We start from the raw sequence: 18,830 nt of genomic DNA on the forward strand, positions 1-18,830 counted from the left end.
TGGGGAGAGAAGAAGGGAGGGTGGGTTTGGATAGGGCCGAAGGGGCGAGGTCATGGGGAACTCGGAACGGATCAGCAGAGGAGGGAGGAAGAGGCAGGGGGCTCTAAGACTGGGCGCGGAGATGGGGCAGCCTGGGCGGTGCGAGGGAGGAGGATTTGGAAGACCCAGAGCGGATGAAAGGAGACTGTGCCGTGGAGGGGCAGGAATGGGGGAAGGCGGAGGAGTTTCGACTGAGGCCAGGGGCGGGGCATCGAGCCAGGGGGCGGGGTCTGACGCCGTGAGGGGCTGGGGGCGGGGCCGAGGGGGCTGGCGAGGGCCCGGGGGTGCGGCCTGAGGCGGCGCGGGGCGGGGACTGGGGCCGAGGCCCGGACTGTGGCCGTGGAGGCCGGCGAAGGGCCGGGGGCGGGGCCGTCCCAGCTGAGGATCGGAGAGCGGCTGGAGGGGCGGGGGCGGGGCCTGCGGAGGGGCGGGGCGTGCGGAGGCCGGGACGGCGCCCCCGGCAGGCAGTGAGGCCGGCTGAGCGCGGAGCAGCGCAGTGCCCCCCGCGCCCCGCTCCGGCAGCCCCACGCCCGCGCCCGCCATGCCTGAGCAGTTCAGCGTCGCCGAGTTCCTGGCCGTCACCGCGGAAGACCTCAGCTCCCCGGCTGGGGCCGCTACCTTCGCCGCCAAGATGCCCCGGTGCCGGGGGGCGGCGCTGGCGCGGGAGGAGGTAAGGGGGCCGAGGCGGGAGGGGTCGGGGGTCGGCGCCGGGCCTGGCTTTGACCTCCACAGACGTGCCCCAAGCTGCGACGGCCCTTCACCGCGCCCCGAAACCTGCCCCCTCCCTAGGTCTGGGAGGACAGAGCGCATCTCCAACAGCTGCGTCCTTACCGTCGAGGCGGGGAGAGGCCCAAGGGACCGTTTTGGGGGGCCTCGAGGTCACTTCGATGACAGACTCCACAGGTCGGGGGACGTACCCCAAGTGCCCCGCGTGACCACCTCATCACATATGTGTTTGCCTAGCGCCTTCCAGCCGCAGTTTGCGTTTTCATCTTCGGAGCCCCACAAGTGTGACCCCCGAGTCACTCCTCTTCTGAGAAGCAGGCTTCCCGCCTCAGTCCTGAACTTTCTTTCCCCGGGCTGCAAGGAGGCCCTCTCCCCCTTGCGGCTGGTTCGGAGATTTGGCCCGCGTTTGTGGAATGAATGCGGATGGGAAGGCGCCAGGAGCCGGGGTTCACCTTGGCCCGGCTGTTGGCAAGTTTATCGTCTCCTCTCCCCTCCCCTCTCCTCTTTGTCTTTCCCAGCAAAGCGTCCCAGGCCTTTTCTTTCGGCCTTGCAGGCTGCCCCACCCCATTCCCATGCGCTTCGGAGTTCCTTCCATTCCTCTTCTCCGAACCTGCCGCAACTTTCCCCAGCTCCTCTGCAAGGAATATTCTAGGACAGACACCCCGTGTCTTGGTCCAACGGAGAATAATGTGTTTTTACAGCTCCCCATCCAAAGGATAATGTGTTTTTACAGCTCCCCATCCAACCGATGCCCTGAATTTTTACAGCTCCGCGTCCAAAGGATGTCCTGAATTTGGGTGGCATTTTGGACCTCAGCAACTCTTCCACCCTTCACCCTAAGTGTACTAGGCACCCATTGTGGGGCAGATACAAAGCTCAGTAGTTCATAACACCCTGCACCAGTGTCGGGAAATCTCTCCTTCTCTTCTCTCTTGGCAGGCTGGCCCTCCATCTCAGAGTCTGGTTGTACCACTTTGTAAGGGTGATAGAGGATTGTGGAAGGAGCATCGACTTTGGGGAAGGCAGACCTTTTTTCAGATGCTGGCTCTGCAGTTTGCCATTTGGGTGAACGTGGGCATGTGACCTGTTCTGTCATCTGTGGAATGGGGGTAATAATGTGTACCTCACATGAGACAATGCATATAAAGCATGCATCTTTCTTTTTAGAGACAGAGTCTCGCTCCATCTCTCAGGCTGGAGTGCAGTGGTGCGATCTCGGCTGACTGCAATCTCTGCCTCCAGGGTTCAAGCAGTTTTCATTCCTCAGCCTCCCAAGCGGCTGGAATTACAGGGGCCCGCCACCACACCCGGCTAATATTTGTATTTTTAGTAGAGACAGGGTTTCACCATGTTGGTCAGGCTGTTCTTGAACTTCTGAGCTCAGGCAATCTATCCGCCTTGGCCGTTCAAAGTGTTAGGATTATAGGCGTGAGCCACTGCGCTGGCCCGTGCTTCTTGATAAATGGAATGATTATTATCAGTTTAATTGGCAGATCTCTTTAGACAGTGATTGGGTCTCTTTTGTCTTCATTTGTCTCACAGAGCCTAGCCTTGTCTCATTTGTCTCACGGAGCCTAGCCTACTACTTTGCACATAGTAGGAGTACATGTTTTATTAAAATAAGCAGCCGGTCAGCTTTGGCTTCCTTCCTTGGGCAGAGCCAGTAGCTTGGAGTCCACTGCCTGTGGATGTGGGTTATATTTTACTGTGGGGCTCACAGGGAAACACTGCTGTCCAGCCCATCCTTTGGAGAGCTTCCTGAGGTTTGTCTTCATAGCCTTACATTTCACGACTCAGAAGAGCTCAGTGCCGTCTGCATTCTTAGGGGTTTCATTGTTCATCCTTCTGCCCAGGTTGTTCATTAGAATCTTAAGAGCAGGAGAAGGGGCTCCAATATGAACCTTATCCATGGACAGAAATGCCCATTTATGTAAGTGTAAGTGTAAGCACTGTGTGTTGGGGAGGGGCCCTTAGAATGGGTCTAGAGGCCACAGCAGGCTCTGTTCAGGGCTCAGCTTTGCCCCAGTTCAGGCAAGACAAAACCCATACTCCTTTGCCTTCAGATTTTTGGTTTGGTGCATGCAGAGGTTCCAACAAAAAGCCTTGTGGCCCCCAAACACAGCTTTTCTCTTCAGCATTTCAGGGCCCCAAAAGTTAGAGTCTGACCTTTGGATTAGACTTCCCTGAGGTTTCCTGTTTGGTTTTGCATTTGCATTTATATTTTGCGATTACATTGTGTTTACATGTAGTTTGATGCTGCAATTTTTTCCCCCAGTTCTGGGCATGACTAACCCACCCCCAGGCTTGAAGCTCTACTTGACCGAAGCAAAATGCAACTGATTCTTAAGTCAAGTCTTCCAGTTCTGGCTGGTTTCCTGGGAGTAACTAGGGACCCTGTCCTGGGACTTGCAGCCCTTTTGTACAGTCCTCCTGGGAAGGACCCTGGGCAGATCACAGGAAACTAGAATGTCAGGGTTGAGGGACCCTTTCAAGATAGAGACCAGCTAGAAAGTCTCTCAGATAAGATGGAGAAACTGAAGTCCAGAGAGGCCAAGAGACTTGTCCAAGCTCCTGCAGCTGGATAGTGGGAAAGTTAGCATTTCTACACACGTGTTTTACCCCTGGTCCTGTTCTCTTGCCTTTTAAAGTCCATCTGTCTGTCCTCCCTGTGTAACTTCTGTGAACCTCGTTATTTTATCCTTAAAATGGATCTCTTAATCACTCCCTGCTTACCTTACTGGGTTGTTAAAGTTTTTTGTGTTAAATTATGAAACAGCAGGCAACTGTGAGGGAGTATGTTAAGATAGTCATTACGTCAACCAGCCTCTTCCTGTCTTGGGCCCCTTTATGCCCATGATGTCATTGATATTCACAACAACAGGTGAAACCGGGCCTAGGGCAGTGAAGGCAGCTGCCCTGTGTCACATAGTGGGTCTCTCTGACTCTGCTGTGCTCTGCCTGGGCTCTGGCCAGCTCTCTGTGCCATCTCGACGGACATAAAGGACGCTAAGGACATAAAGATGCTGCTTTGATGTGCTGACTGACTAGGGAGAAGCAGAAGCCTGTTACAGGGAGATCAGTAAGAACCCCAGGAATTTGTCCTGAGTCCCCAGAGAAGGGTACAGTGAATGCCATAAGAGGCAAGTAGAGCAGGAGAGGGGGAGAGCAGTAAGGACTCGTGCAATGTGGGAGAAGTTCCTGGAGGAGGTGATACTTCTAGGTGGAAGGATAGATGAACCCCATTTAGCGGAGAGGACAAGGGGGTGATTTCAGAGACTGGTGGGAAGAGTGCATATTGGGAACCAAGTAAGCCATTTTGACCAGAGCTAACAATTCATACTATATTGTGTGCCTCAAACTGCTAGTGGACACACACCCGCCCCCTGAGTAGGTGTCAGATGAAGCAGTCTGCCACAAATAGGAGGTCTTCAAAGGCTTGTTTTGTATATATTTTTTGAAATTTTAAAATAAAATTTTAATTTGACAAGCAGCACAATTTATTATTATTTTATTTTTTGAGACAGGGTCTTGCTCTGTCACCCAGGCTGGAGTGCAGTGGCACAATCATGACTTATCACAGCCTTAGCCTCCCGGGCTCAGGTGATTTTCCCACCTCAGCCTCCTGAGTAGCTAGGATTACAGGTGCCTGGTTAATTTTTTTTTTTTTTTTTGAGACGGAGTTTCACTGTGTAGCCCAGGCTGGAGTGCAATGGCGCAATCTTGGCTCACTGCAACCTCCGCCTCCTGGGTTCAAGTGATTCTCCTGCCTCAGTCTCCCGAGTAGCTGGGACTACAGGCACATGCCACCATGTCCGGTTAATTTTTTTTGTGTATTTTTTTTTTTTTTATTGTAGAGACGAGGTTTCATTGTGTTAGCCAGGATGGTCTCAATCTCCTGACCTCATGATCTACCCGCCTCGGCCTCCCAAAGTGCTAGGATTACAGGCGTGAGCCACCACACCTGGTGTGCCTGGTTAATTTTTGTATTTTTTGTAGGAATGGGGTTTCAGCACGTTGCCTGGCTGGTCTTGAACTCCTGGGCTCAAGCGATCTGTCCACCTCGGCCTCTGAAAATGTTAGGATTACAGGCGTGAGCCATCATGCTCGGCCAGGGCATAATTTTTAATAAGAAATTTAAAACGTAACAGACAAGGCCTATGAACAACTATCTCAATCCCTATATTCTCCCCAGAGGTAATTGCTATGGAAATGTACATGCTTCCCAATGTATGTTCTCATGGAAAATATATTATCGGTGGGGGAATGGGAGTGGCTGGGGGAATGTTTACCTAAACTGGTATCAGGTCTTATAATGCACAGTTTAAATTGTTTTGGAGTCACATTTTTCTTTTCCTTTGTGACTTTTGCTTTTTTGAATCTTGTTTTAGAAAGGATTTCCTTCTTAATTTTTAATATTCTTGTGAATTTTACAGTTTGCTTTGTAATATGTATTTTAGTGTTAAAATTGTGTAATCTTAGAGATTGTTTGCAAGAAACATAAACCCTGTCAAGCTTGTTTCTGTTGGAGGGAAATTTGTTTGTTTGTTTTTTGATCATCAGGCAAGAAGATTGAGGGAAATTGGCTTTAAAGAATTAGATGTGCCTAATGGGACTGAAGAGCGAGAGGTAAAAGTACACCTCTCCAGGGCCTGGAACTGGAGGCTGGGAAGTTGTCAGGAACTAAGGCAGCTGCTTCATCATTCTTGTTCTTTCCTGCCTCTGCTTCTCTCTGCACATCTGATCAGTGCTTTTGCTCATTCATCATCACACAGGCCCCAAAGCACAGCCCCCATGCTCACGTGACCTCACTGGGCCAGTGTCTAAAGGTAACCGGACACAAGATTGAGCCAGTCTCATGTCCCACTTCCAAGTTCCTGGCAAAGGTTGACAGCCCGGCCCAGCTTCTGGATTGGTTCCAGTAGCTGGGTCTCCACCCCTGGTTTCATCACCAGAGGTCATGGAGGGAAAGTGACAGGCAGGGTAAACATGGCCATTGAGACCTACGGTGTGGGAGGGGGCACTTCTCAGAGAAGAGGGGCGCAGCCTGGAAAGTCCCCTCAGAAGTATCTATGGCGAGTCCTCTTTGTTTCACACAGTCCAGGTTCCAGGGGGAGGTGCCTTGCCCATCCTGTTCTGTGCCTCCCTGGTTTAGATCATTTATGCATACGCTCAGGTATAGAAGAACCCGTTTAGAAAACTCAGGTACAGGAGTGTTTTTATTTTTTATTTTTATTTTTATTTTTATTTTTTCGAGACGGAGTCTCGCTCTGTCACGCAGGCTGGAGTGCGGTGGTGTGATCTCAGCTCACTGCAAGCTCCGTTTCCCGGGTTCACACCATTCTTCTGCCTCAGCTTCCCGAGTAGCTGGGACTACAGGTGCCCACCACCACGCTCGGATAATTTTTTGTATTTTTAGTAGAGACAGGGGTTCACCGTGTTAGCCAGGATGGTCTTGTTCTCCTGACCTTGTGATTCGCTCACCTCGGCCGCCCAAAGTGCTGGGATTACAGGCGTGAGCCACTACCCGGCTGGAGTTGTTTTTTTTTTTTTTTTAAGACAGAATTTCAAAAAAAAAAAAAAAAAAAAAAGACAGAATTTCACTCTTGTCATCCAGGCTGGAGTGCAATGGCACAATCTGGGCTCACTGCAACCTCCACCTCCCGGGTTCAAGCTGGGATTCAAGGATTTTCCTGCCTCAGCCTCCCGAGTAACTGGGATTACAGGCACTCGCCACCATGCCTGGCTAATTTTTGTACTTTCAGTAGAGAGGGGTTTTGCCATGTTGGCCAGGCTAGTCTCGAACTCCTGACCTCAGGTGATCCACCTGCCTCTGCTTCCCAAAGTGCTGGGATTATAGGCATGAGCCACTGCGCCCAGCCAGGTATAGGGGTTTAAAAGATTTAAAAGATGAGATTAGAATGCTAAGGGGGTGCAGCAAGACTTGGAGGGTCTTGAATGCCAGTTGAGCATTCTGACTTTTTATTGGGCAGTGGGGACAAGTGGACTCAATCATGTTGCTCAAGGAATGGATGAGGTTGGCCCTGCCTGCTCCATGCCAGGCCCTGTGTGAGGCACTGGGCAGATGCATTGCTCGGTTAAAGAGATACAGTCCCTGCCCTGTGGACCTTACAGTCTTCTGGCAAAGCCTGACAGGAAGCAGGCAAACAAGTCACAACCAGGTGCAGTGGCTTATGGCTGTAATGCCAGCACTTTGGGAGGCCAAGGTGAGAGGATCACTGGAGCACAGGAGGTTGAGGCTGCAGTGAACTCTGATGGTGCCACTGCACTCTAGCCTGGGCGATAGAGCAAGATCCTGTCTCCAAAACAAAACAAAACAAACAAAAAGAACAAATAAGTCAGAAATTGCTCATTGTACTAAGTGGCACGAAGACTCATCCTCCTTGTCAAGGCCTTCCTTGAGGTTTGTTCCGGGTCCTCATCTCTTCAGGGAATCTCGTCCACACATGTGGCCTTAGTTACCTCTCATCTCCAGGTGACTCACACATTTGTACCTGTAGCCCAGATCCTCATGTGCCACTGCATACTTGACCACACTTCTGACTTTCCTCCAGGCTCCCTTCCAGCATTCTTTTCACAATGAGTGGTATGACCTCTCACCTCCACACTTGTGCCCCTCATCACCAAGGATCATCAGTTTTACCTTCTTTTTTTTTGTTTATTTGAGACGGAGTGTCGCTCTGTCACCCATACTGGAGTGCGGTGGCGCGATCTCGGCTCACTGCAACCTCCATCTCCCGGGTTCAAGTGATTCTGCTGCCTCAGCCTCCCCAAGGCAGGTGGATCACCTGAGGTCAGGAGTTCGAGACCAACCTGGCCAACATGGTGAAACCCCGTCTCTACTAAAAGTACAAAAATTAGCCGGGTGTGGTGGCATTTGCCTGTAATCCCAGCTACTCAGGTGGCTGAGACACAAGAATTGCTCGAACCCGGGAGGTAGTTCAAATGATCGCACCATTGCACTCCAGCCTGGGTAGCAGAGCAAGACTCTGTCCCCCCTGCAAAAAATTATTTTATTAAGATCTGATTTGTCAATAGATTTTGACTTCTATGAGGATATAAACTAATCTCACTCTTGTGTCCCTAGTATTTACCATAGAACCATAGTGTGTTTTCAGAAAATATTGGTTGAATAACAAATGAAAGGAAAAAAAACTAAAAAGGAGCATTCGTAGAGAATAATGGTATGGGGGTGCTCCAGATGGAGGGAACGTCTGGCAAAGGTCCTGAGGCAGTAAAGAAGCTGAAATATATGTGACCCTGAAAGGGGGCCCAAGGGGCAAAAGCACTGAGATGGGCAAAGGGAAGGGTGGCACTGGCTGAGTTCGGGTGGCGGTGGCGAGGTCATATTCAAGTTTGATGGCCCTGGTAGCGAGTTTAAGTTTTATTTCATATACAGGCAAGCAACATAATCCAGTTTATATTTTAGAAAGATCGTATCAGTTGTTGTGTGGAGACTAGATTGGAAGGGCCAGGAGAGGACCCAAGGAGGCCATGCAGTTATTTAGGGAAGAGATGATGGTGGTGTGGATAGGGTTGTGGTTGGTGGAGGAGGAGAGAAGAGCACAGATTGTAGAAGGGTTTTATAAGCAGTCAAGATTTGTTGATGTAGTACATGTGGGCAGTGCTCAAGACTGGGTCCCACATTTCTTTTTTTCCTTTTTCTTTTTTTGTTTGATTGGGATGGAGTCTTACTCTGTTGCCCAGGCTGGAGTCCAGTGGCACCATCTTGGCTTACTGCAACCTCCACCTCCGGGGTTCAAGTGATTTTCCTGCCTCAGCCTCCCAAGTAGCTGGGACTACAGGTGCCCGCCACCACACCCAGCTAATTTTTGTATTTTTAATAGAGACGGGGTTTCACCATGTTGGCCAGGCTGATCTCAAACTCCTGACCTCAAATGATCCGCCCGCCTCAGCCTCTCAAAGTGCTGGGATTACAAGTGTGAGCCACCGTGCCCAGCCTTAAATTTCTGATGGAAGGGTGCCATATACCGAGAAGGGGAAATCTGGCAGGGGAACAGGTTTGGGAGAAAACAAGAATTCTATTTTTTAAAAAATTTTTTGTGTTTTAGAGACAGGGTCTCCTTCTTTTGCCTAGGCTGGAATGCAGTGGTGCAATCATGGCTCACCACAGCCTTGAATTCCTGGGCTTAAGCAATCCTCCCGCTTCCATAGGCACATGCCACCACATCCATGCTAATTTGTTTTTTCTTTTGGTAAAGATGAGGTCTCACTGTGTTGCTTACGCTGGTCTCAAACTCTTGGGCTTAAGTGATCCTCCTGCCTTGGCCTCCCAAAGTGTTAGGGTTACAAGCACGAGCCACTTGCGTCTGGCCAATAATTCTATCTGTATATCTTTATAGGTCTTGAGACATCCAAGTGGAGATGTCAAGAAGGCAATATGTGAGTTTGGAATTCAAAGGAGCAGGCTGGAGATACACATTTGAGAGCTGTCAGCATCGAGACAGTGGGTTTCAAACTTGCATCTGTGTCAGAATCACCTGGCATCATTCCCAGAGAGTATGATTCAGTGGAGGTATCTTAGGCTTTTTATGGCAAGCAAGAGAAACCATCCTGAGCTGATTTAAGCAGAAAAGGGCTGCACTGAAAGGGAATGTTCAGTAGCTCACAGAATTTCTGGGAAGTTGGAAAACTGGGGCTGGGCAGCAGGCAGGATCTCAGCCAAAATCATGCCACCGAGCCAGTTTGGCAGGACACTGCTGCCACACACTAAATGCCATTGCTGTGTCACTGTCCCCTGGACACTAGGCACCATTGCTGCTGTTGCCACCAGCATTGGAATGGATCTTCCACTGTGCTCCTGATTCAAACTGTAATGAGGGCTTCTGATTGGTTGAGCTTAGGTGTAAGGGAGGCTGGAAAAGCAAGAATTTGTTGTTTTCAGCTTTCATAGGAGGTGAACTCTGCCAAGACTTGTGCAGCGAGGAAGTCCCCAGACATAAGAAGGAGGTCAGCTGCCAGACTGGCACACAATGATGGATGTACTTGACAGCAGGTTTGCCAGCTTGTGGGACTGTCTGGGAATCTGCATTTAAACCAGCACCCTGGAAATTCCCATGCAGGTGCTGCCTGAATCACATTTGCATCCATTGCTTGAACTAGTACTTAAAGCTGTGGGGGCTGGGCGTGGTGGCCCACACCCGTAATCCCAGCACTTTGGGAGGCTGAGGCAGGGGGATCACTTGAGGTCAGGAGTTTGAGACCAGCCTGGCCAACATGGCGAAACCCCGTCCACTAAAAATGCAAAAAATTAGCCGGGTGTGGTGGCGCGCACCTGTAATCCCAGCTACTCAGAGGCTGAGGTAGGAGAATCACTTGAACCTGGGAGGTGGAGGTTGCAGTGAGCCAAGATTGCGCCACTGCACTCCAGCTGGGATGAAAGGGCAAGACTGTGTCTCAAAAAAATAAAAAAATAAAAAATAAATAAAGCTGTGGAATGGACAAGATCACCTAGAGAGAGGAGTGAAGAAGGCCCAGGCCCAAGCTCTGGGGACCCTCAGTATCAAGAGATTGGGATAGGAAGAGGAATTAATAAAGGAGACCAAGAATGGGCTGCCAGTGGGGAAGGAAGGAAATAAGACAGTGCTGTGCCTCAGAAGCCAGGAGAGAAGTGTTCTGAGGAGAAGGGATGCTCGACTCTGTTAGATGCTGTCCAGATGCCCAGAGGTAAAATAAGACAATGACAGAGACACAGCCTCTGGTTTTGGCGACATGGAGGTCATTGGGAACCTTAAGAGCAGATTTATGGCTCACGCCTGTAATCCCAACACTTTGGAGGGCTGAGGTGGGTGGATCACCTGAGGTCAGGAGTTCGAGACCAACCTGGCCAACATGGCAAAACCCCATCTCTATTAAAAATACAAAAATTAGCCAGGCATGGTGGCGGGCACCTGTAATCCCAGCTACTCAGGAGGCTGAGGCAGGAGAATTGCTTGAACCCGGGAGATGGATGTTGCAGTGAGCCGAGATCGTGCCACTGCAGACACAACAAGACTCCATCTCAAAAAAAAAAAAGAAAGAAAGAAAAAGAAAAAAGAGCAGATTTAATGCCATTTTCGCCTCCACACCAGCCTGGACTGATTTGAGGAGGGGGCAGATGAGAAGTTCTCCCGAGAAGGGAAGCAGAGACATAGGGTGTGGCTAGGGCCCTGGGATCAACAGGGTTTTCTAGGATGGACTGGGGACCCAACTCCACTGAGCCAGCCTCCTCCCTACCAACAGCCTCTGCACAGGGGGCCAAGGGTCTTCCCAGAGTTGTCAGCCTTGAGCCTGTCTCTCAAAGTCTCCTTCTCTCCCCAAATTTGTCTTTTTTTGTACTCACTTCCTTGCCTAGTGTTCAGCTGTTTCTGGTCACTGAGGTGCAAGGAGACAGATGACTCAGGCAGATCTGGAGGCAGAAACTGTAACTTTAGGTCAGAGCAGAAGGAACATGCTTTCCCTGAAGGCGACTTGATCATATCATTCGCAGACAAGATGCTGCTAGAGAGTCCCTTTGATGGACCTAGAACTTGGGCCCAGGGCAGATGAGGGAGTGAGACCCACAGGGGCACAGTGAGTGGCTTCTGTGACTCTAGGGCAGGGCCCTGGGAAAACTGTGATTCCACCTCACCAACGTCACAGGAGGTGCTTTAGAGGGCATGGGAGGCTGAGCTGGGAACAGCTGCTGAAGGTTCTCTCACTTGACTGGTTTTAGACCTTGAAAGAGCTTTTAAGAATCCCAGCTGCCGCGGGCTACACCCAGACCCACTGAATCAGAATCTCCCAAGGGCGAGGCCTGGGCAAGTGTGCAGTTCAGAAGTTCCCAGGTAACTGATGGGCAGTCGGGGTGAAAACTATTGTGGTGAGCTATTGCATGCCCACTGAAGGTTGGTAATCCATTAAGCCGTATTTACTCAACGCCTGTGGTGTACAAAGGCAGGCTCTGAGGGCATGGAGAGATCCAGACAAGGTCCCCTTCTCGGTGGGAGGACTCTGCCAGTGAAAAGCTGATTGACAGCCTGTAGCTTACAGGGATGTGGCTGAGGTCTGTGGCGAGAGTCCAGTAACTAAAGTCAGACAGACTTGGGTTTCAATTCCTATTGGCTATGTGACTTTGGCCAAACGACTTAACCTTTCTGAATCTTGGTTTTCTGATCTGTGAATTAGGGATGATGATAACTGTCTTATGGGTTTGTTTGATGGAATAACACATAAAAAATCTAGCAAGCATATGCCTAGCACCTAACAGGTACTTAGTAATTTTTAAAAATTCCCTCTTACTGTAAACACAAGTACACCTGCACACAGGGTAGTTAAAGAGATCAGGAAACATACAGAGAAAAGAAGAAAGTAATTGCAATAGGGATGAGGTAATTACCATGAGTGAGTGTTGAGATTATCTGTGCGGTCCTGGCACCAGAGCAAAAAGGGAAACCTTGTATACCTTGGAGGTGTTGGGGAATGAACAGCTGAGCCTGATTTTGGACAAGGCAGGGTCTTCCCTCAGCTCTGCCCTTTGCTCTCTGCCTTCTGTTCATTTCTTTGTCAAACATTTGCTGAGGCCAGTGCAGTGGCTCATACCTGTAATCCCAGCACTGTGGGAGGCCAAGGTGGGAGGATCACTTGAAGCCAGGAGTTTTGAGACCACCCTGGGCAACAAAGAAAGACCCTGTCTCTACAAACACAAAACAAAATGTTTGCTGAGAGGCCACCTAGCAGTTCTCAGTCCTGGCTGCACCCTACAATCCCTTAGGTTGCTTCTAGGGAGATTTCTTCTCATTCAGATAAAATTCACATAACAGAAAACTCAACCATTTTAAAATGTACAATTCAGTGGCCTTAAGTATAGTCACAGTATTGTGCAGTCATCACCACTATGTAATTCCAGAACATTTCCATCACCCCAAAAAGAAACCCTGTATTGATTAGTAGTTACTCTCCACTCCCTTTCACCCAGCCCCCGGCAACTTTCCACCTCTATGGCTTTACCTATTCTGGACAGTTCACGTGAATGAAATCCTACTACATGTGGCCTTTTGTGTCTGATCTCTTTCAGTTGCATAATGTTTTCAGGGTTCATCCATGTTGTCTGGGTTGTGTTAAAAAGCAATAAAAATAGGAATAATAAACACACCGGGCAGTGTTGTAAGCATTTTTCAGATATTAACACATCATAACACAGGGCCTTCCAGTTATTTGGCTACATAGAAGGTGTCTGCTGGGCAGGAATAGCTACCGTGAAGCCCTTTCTGTGTGTCATATGCTGGGCCATGTGCTTAAATGCCTGACTGAGTTCAGTCTGATTAGATAGATGCTGTTATTATGCCATTTGACAGATGGGGAACATCTGTCAGAGAAGCTGTGTCACTTGCCTCATGTCACACAGCTAAGAGGACTGGAACCAGAATTTGGACTTTAGGACAGTACGACTTGAAAGCTGGAGTCCTTAACCCTTGCTCTGTTTTCTGTATTGCCATTGGGCCTTGCTAATAAGTATTCATACATTTAATCATTCATTCATTCATTCCACACGTGCTTATTAACACCCATATCCTGAGCCTGTGTTGAGTGCTGCAGATACAAAGGTAAATGAGCCATTCCCTGCCTTTCTGGAGTTTTCAGCCCCAGACTGAAAACTAGAGATCAGACATGTATGGCAAATAAGGGCCTGGATGCCCTAATGAAAGCCTGTAGTGGGCACAGGATGGAATAAAGGCAGGCAGGATCAGTTCTGTTGTGGTGGGGGGGTGACCTGTAAGTTGAGTCGGGAAAGATGAAGTGTTTACTAGACAGAATGGGGCAGAGGGAGCAGCATGAGCAAAGTTCTGATGACTGGAAACAGTTTGGCATATTTAGGAAATTGCCAAGAGTTCGATAGGGCTGGTTTTAAGGGATCAGTGATGGATAGCAAGTCCAAGTGGGGGGCAGGGAGGGATTAATCCTGGCCAAAAAGGGAACCCAGAAGGTGGGAAGTACCGTTTGTTGCTCTGTCCAAGAGGGCAGGCCAGGTTCTTCCCCAGGGTTGGGTGGAATTCAGGGCTTGGGGCCAGGGGTCGGGTAGAAACCTTTGGCGGTTAGTCCAGCAAAGTTCTTGTTCTCTTAGCTCATCACCGCCAAGCAATCTCCTGAGGACAATCCCAGCCAGGAAACTTGGGGTTTGCAGAGGCCTCAGCATATATTGAGGGTGTGGCTCCCTTCCTGCAACCCCTCTTCCTCCCTGCTTCCCACCACCCCACAAGGGGCAGCCTGTAAGGCTGAGCTGGGGAGGCTGGACAAGTGCCCAGGCTAGGAAGACGTCTGCAGAGGCCTGACCAAGGGGCGCACGGCCAGTCACGGGCTCCAGCAGTGCAGGAAGGAAAACAGCAAGAGGCCAAAGGATCCTGAAATAATAAATGTCAGAGCAGACAGGAGCCTTCCTTGTCACCACCCAAACCCTTCATTCCAGAAGAGGAGTCAGAGGCTCAGGGTGGGAAGGAGACTGGCCAGGTCACACTGTGGGACAGGGGCAGGGCTGGGGCTGGCTCTGGGTCCTGGCTCCCAGGCCTGGCCGTGTAGCCACCACAGCGGCTGTGGGGTGGCAAGCAGGGCCAAGGGCCACCTTTGCATGGATGAGGCAGAGGGATAGCTGGGAAGAGCACTGCCCTCCTCTGGCACCTCCTTCTGCCCCAGCCTGGACTCTCAGGTGCTGGGAGTGGGGGCTGATCCAGAGGAAAACCATTTGGAGTCTTTTGCTCGCTCCTGCTGGCGGCTGAGGTTGGAGCAGCCTTGTAGGGTATGACTGACCTCAACTGTGTCCCAGCGCTTTGGCCTGGAAGGGGATTTAGAGCTCATGTCTGTTAGCTCAAAATTGGACAGATGAGGAAACTGAGGCATAGAAGGAGGAAGGAACTTGCTCAGAGGCACACAGAGGGCTTAATGGCAGAGACAACCCTAAAATTCAGCACTTTCCAGTTCAGGGCTTTTGGTCTCATGGCCTTGTTCTATATGCAGTAGAAGGCTGTTTTCACAGAGTGTTTCTGCGGCTCCTCTAAAGATGACTGGCGTCCACCATTAGAGAAAACATTATCTCAATTTGTTTTCACAGCAATCCTTACAGAGATAACTGGGGCTCAGAGAGAGAGGATTTAGCTCGTAGTTTGCTTTAGTGTGATAGCAAGAAAGGGCTCTGGAGGCAGAGTTCTCTGCGCTTTTTTTTTTTTTTTTTTTTTGAGATGGAGTCTCGCTCTCTCGCCCAGGCTGGAGTGCAGTGGCCTGATCTCAGCTCATTGCAAGCTCTGCTTCCCGGGTTCACACCATTCTCCTGCCTCAGCCTCCCGAGTAGCTGGGACTACAGGCTCCTGCCACCACGCCTGGCAAATTGTTTTGTATTTTTTGTAGAGACGGGGTTTCGCCGTGTTGCCCAGGCTTGTCTCAAACTTGTGGGCTCAAGCAATCCACCCACTTAGGCCCCCCAAAGTGCTGGGATTACAGGCAGGAGCCACCACACCTGACCTGCATTTTCTGTAAATTGGTAATTGGATCTGAAAGTGAGAAGCCCTGGGTTTTTGGGGGTTTTTTTTGTACTTTATTTATCATTTTATTAAATACTTTAAGTGTAACTTGGTTTGTTCATTAAGATATTGTAATTTTTTTTTTTTGGAAATGGAGTCTTACTCTGTCTCCCAGGCTGGAGTGCAGTGGTGTGACCTTGGCTCACTGCAAGCTCCACTTCCTGGGTTCAAGCGATTCTCCTGCCTCAGCCTCCCGAGTAGCTGGGACTACAGGCATAAGCCACCACACCCGGCTAATTTTTGTATTTTTAGTAGAGACGGGGTTTCACCATGTTGGCAAGGATAGTCTCAAACTCCTGACCTTGTGATCTGCCTGCCCCGGCCTCCCAAAGTGCTGGGATTACAGGCGTGAGCCACCACGCCCGACCAAACATTGTATTTTTAGGATCATGCTTAATATGTAGTACATATAATTTAATCATCTTTGTGGACATTGGAGTCAAAGACCAAAGAGCCAGGATTCAGCCACCTCACAGGAAAACTCCTTTTTAGCGTTGGAGTTTCATTGATCTTCCCATATCACTTATACTGTTAGTATTGATTGATTGAAAAATACGGGAAAGAACATAAAGCTACCATGAATTCAGGAATGCTTTTAAAGAGTTCTGTGTCTTATTGATCATAGAGTTGCACATATTTGGAATGTGGTCAGACTAATTTGTGAAACTTTTTTTTTTTTGTTTTTGAGACGGAGTCTCGCTCTGTCGCCCAGGCTGGAGTGCATTGGCACAGTCTTGGCTCACTGCAAGCTCCGCCTTCCAGGTTTACGCCATTCTCCTGCCTCAGCCTCCCGAGTAGCTGGGACTACAGGCGCCTGCCACCTCGCCCGGCTTGTTTTTTGTATTTTTTAGTAGAGACGGGGTTTCACCGTGTTAGCCAGGATGGTCTCGATCTCCTGACCTCGTGATCTGCCCGTCTCGGCCTCCCAAAGTGCTGGGATTACAGGCTTGAGCCACCGCGCCCGGCCATGAAACATTTTTATACTCGTTGGTAGTGCTCATGATAAGTGTAGCTTCAGAGGGTCCTGCTAGTAACACCGTGGACCTCCAGGGTCTGGGTCCATTGCCTGGAAATGAACAAGGGAATTAGAGTCTTAACAGTTTAGTTCCCAGGTCCACGTTTTGGCTGTGTGAGTTCAGGCAATGATTTTCACTGTTCTGTGCCTCACTGACTCATCAGCCAGATGGGAACAAAAACGATGACTGCCCTGTTAAGATGCTGTGTGTGTTAAATGGTGGGTGTCAAACTCCCTTACAAACTGCAAAGCTTGATACAAGTTTTAGTTTGCCTTTTTTTTCCTTTTTTTTTTTTTTTTTTGAAACGGAGTTTCGCTCTGTCACCCAGGCTGGAGTGCAGTGGTGTGATCTCGGCTCACTGCAACCTCCGCCTCCTGGGTTCAAGCAATTCTCTGCCTCAGCCTCCTGAGTAGCCGGGACTACAGGCGCCTCCCACCACACCCGGCTAATTTTTTTTTTTTTGTATTTTCAATAGAGACGGAGTTTCACCATCTTGGCCAGGGTGGTCTTGAACTCCTGACCTTGTGATCCACCTGCCTCTGCCTCCCAAAGTGCTGGGATTACAGACGTGAGCCCCCACACCGGCCTAGTTTGTATTTCTTCCTTAGTTTGTTTGCATTTCTAGTGAAACCTGGGGCAAGAAACTCACCTGAGCCTTTATTTTGCAGTCTATAAAATGAGGAGGTAATGTTAGATAATCTCTAATATTCTGTGACTTTCCTCTTAAGGAACAACACCATAGTCCAAAGCAAAGATAGAAAATGTTTTTCACTTCCTGTACCAACTCTAGTTTAATTGGTAGGAGCTACTGTCATATCTTAACAGAATGATGAACCAAACCCACAGTCAGTGGGGAAAATACTGTGATCGATTAATAACAGCTGTAATGGGCCGGGCGTGGTGGCTCACACCTGTAATCCCAGTACTTTGGGAGGCCGAGCCGGGCAGATCATGAGGTCAGGAGATCGAGACCATCCTGGCTGACACGGTGAAACACCCATCTCTACTACAAATATGAAAAAATTAGCCAGGCGTGGTGGCGGGCGCCTGTAGTCCCAGCTACTCGGGAGGAGAGGAGAATGGTGTGAACATGGGAGGCGGAGCTTGCAGTGAGCTGAGATTGTGCTACTGCACTCTAGCCTGGGTGACAGACAGAGTGAGACTCCATCTCAATAATAATAATAACAATAATAATAATAATAATGACTGTAATGGGCCGGGTGAGGTGGCTCACACCTGTAGACCTACCACTTTGGAGGCTGAGGCAGATGGATTACCTGAGGTTGAGAGTTCAAGACCAGCCTGGCCAACATGGTGAAACCCCCATTTCTACTACAAAAACTTAGCCAGGTGCAGTGGTGCATGCATGCCTGTAATCCCAGCTACTCTGGAGGCTGAGGCAGGATAATCGCTTGAACTTGGGAGGTGGAGGTTGCAGTGAACTGAGATCATGCCAATACACTCCAGCCTGGGCTGCAGAGTGAGATTTCATCTCAATTCATCTCAAAATAATAGTAATAATAATAATCATAATCATAATGGCTGTAATGGTCATGGGATGACACAGAAGTGATGCCTATGCACTGTATTATAATTGTCCGAAGGAATGAATGTCTAATGGTGAAATGTAATCTGTATCTCTCAAGGCCTTAGCTCTAGCAGCTCTGCCCCCTTGGCTGAGTTGCCTTGGTAACCACAGCTGGCTCTGATAAACCATGGGAATGAAGAATGGGTCCTATTGATGAATCCTGACCCAGGAGGGGGGCATGCAGAAGGCCCTTCTAGGCAGGGCAGCTGGGCATGGCCTAGTGCTGCCATCTGTGGTCTTTTGCCTGCAGAGAACACAAACCAGGGAGCCAGAGCATGGTGTGTGTGGGGGTGTGTGTGTGTGTGTGTGTGTGTGTGTGTGTGTTGGGATCAGGGTAGGGGACACAAAGGGCAGTGCCAGCAGCTGGAATTTAGGCCTTGTCTAGGGCCAGCCAGGGTAGGCTTCCCAGAGGACTCCAGTGGGCTTTCCAAGCTCAGACGTGTCTCTTACACTCAGACGTGTTTTAGCCACCTTTGCCCAGTGCCTGCCAGGCTCTTGCATGGATCCATTGACTCTTAGCTTTGAATGAAATCTAAATAGCTGTCCATTCTAATCCAAAATCCAGTGTCTGAATCACTCTGTAGCACCTAAAGTATTTGAATACTTCAAGTGACAGGGAGCTCACTCCCTTCAGGGGTGGCCTCTTCTTCCTTAGGAATGTCCCCTGTTTGAGCTGAAATCTGTTTCTGTCTCCCTAACTCCCACCTCTCAGTCCTGGGAATCCTCTCTGAGGCCAGCCTGAACAAATTCGTTTTCTTTTCAGTAGGATATCCTTTAGAGTGTTTGTATTCGGGGCCTCACCATTGCTGTCAACCTTGTTTTCCTTGGACAGATCTCCCTCTGTGCCCCGCCTTCTCCCTCTCCTAAGACTGAGGGAATGGTGAGGGAATATGG

General features: G+C 49.6%; 1 protein-coding gene across 6 annotated transcripts in view; it reads left to right on the forward strand.

Annotated features, from left to right (window-relative positions):
• Positions 1 to 505: 505 nt before the first annotated feature.
• ASAP3 (ArfGAP with SH3 domain, ankyrin repeat and PH domain 3) overlaps positions 506 to 18,830 on the forward strand; it is a 54,800-nt gene continuing 36,475 nt past the window's right edge. For all 6 annotated transcript variants that reach the window (XR_012424620.1, XR_012424621.1, XM_074017259.1 and 3 more), the window contains exon 1: positions 506 to 709. Coding sequence is in view for 2 of the 6 variants with exons in the window: in XM_045378280.3 (XP_045234215.2) it covers positions 581 to 709 (129 nt within the window). In the remaining 4 variants the exon portion in view is untranslated. The remainder of the gene's footprint in view (positions 710 to 18,830) is intronic.

Source organism: Macaca fascicularis, chromosome 1 (genome assembly GCF_037993035.2).
Source record: "Macaca fascicularis isolate 582-1 chromosome 1, T2T-MFA8v1.1".
Taxonomy (NCBI): Eukaryota; Metazoa; Chordata; class Mammalia; order Primates; family Cercopithecidae; genus Macaca; species Macaca fascicularis.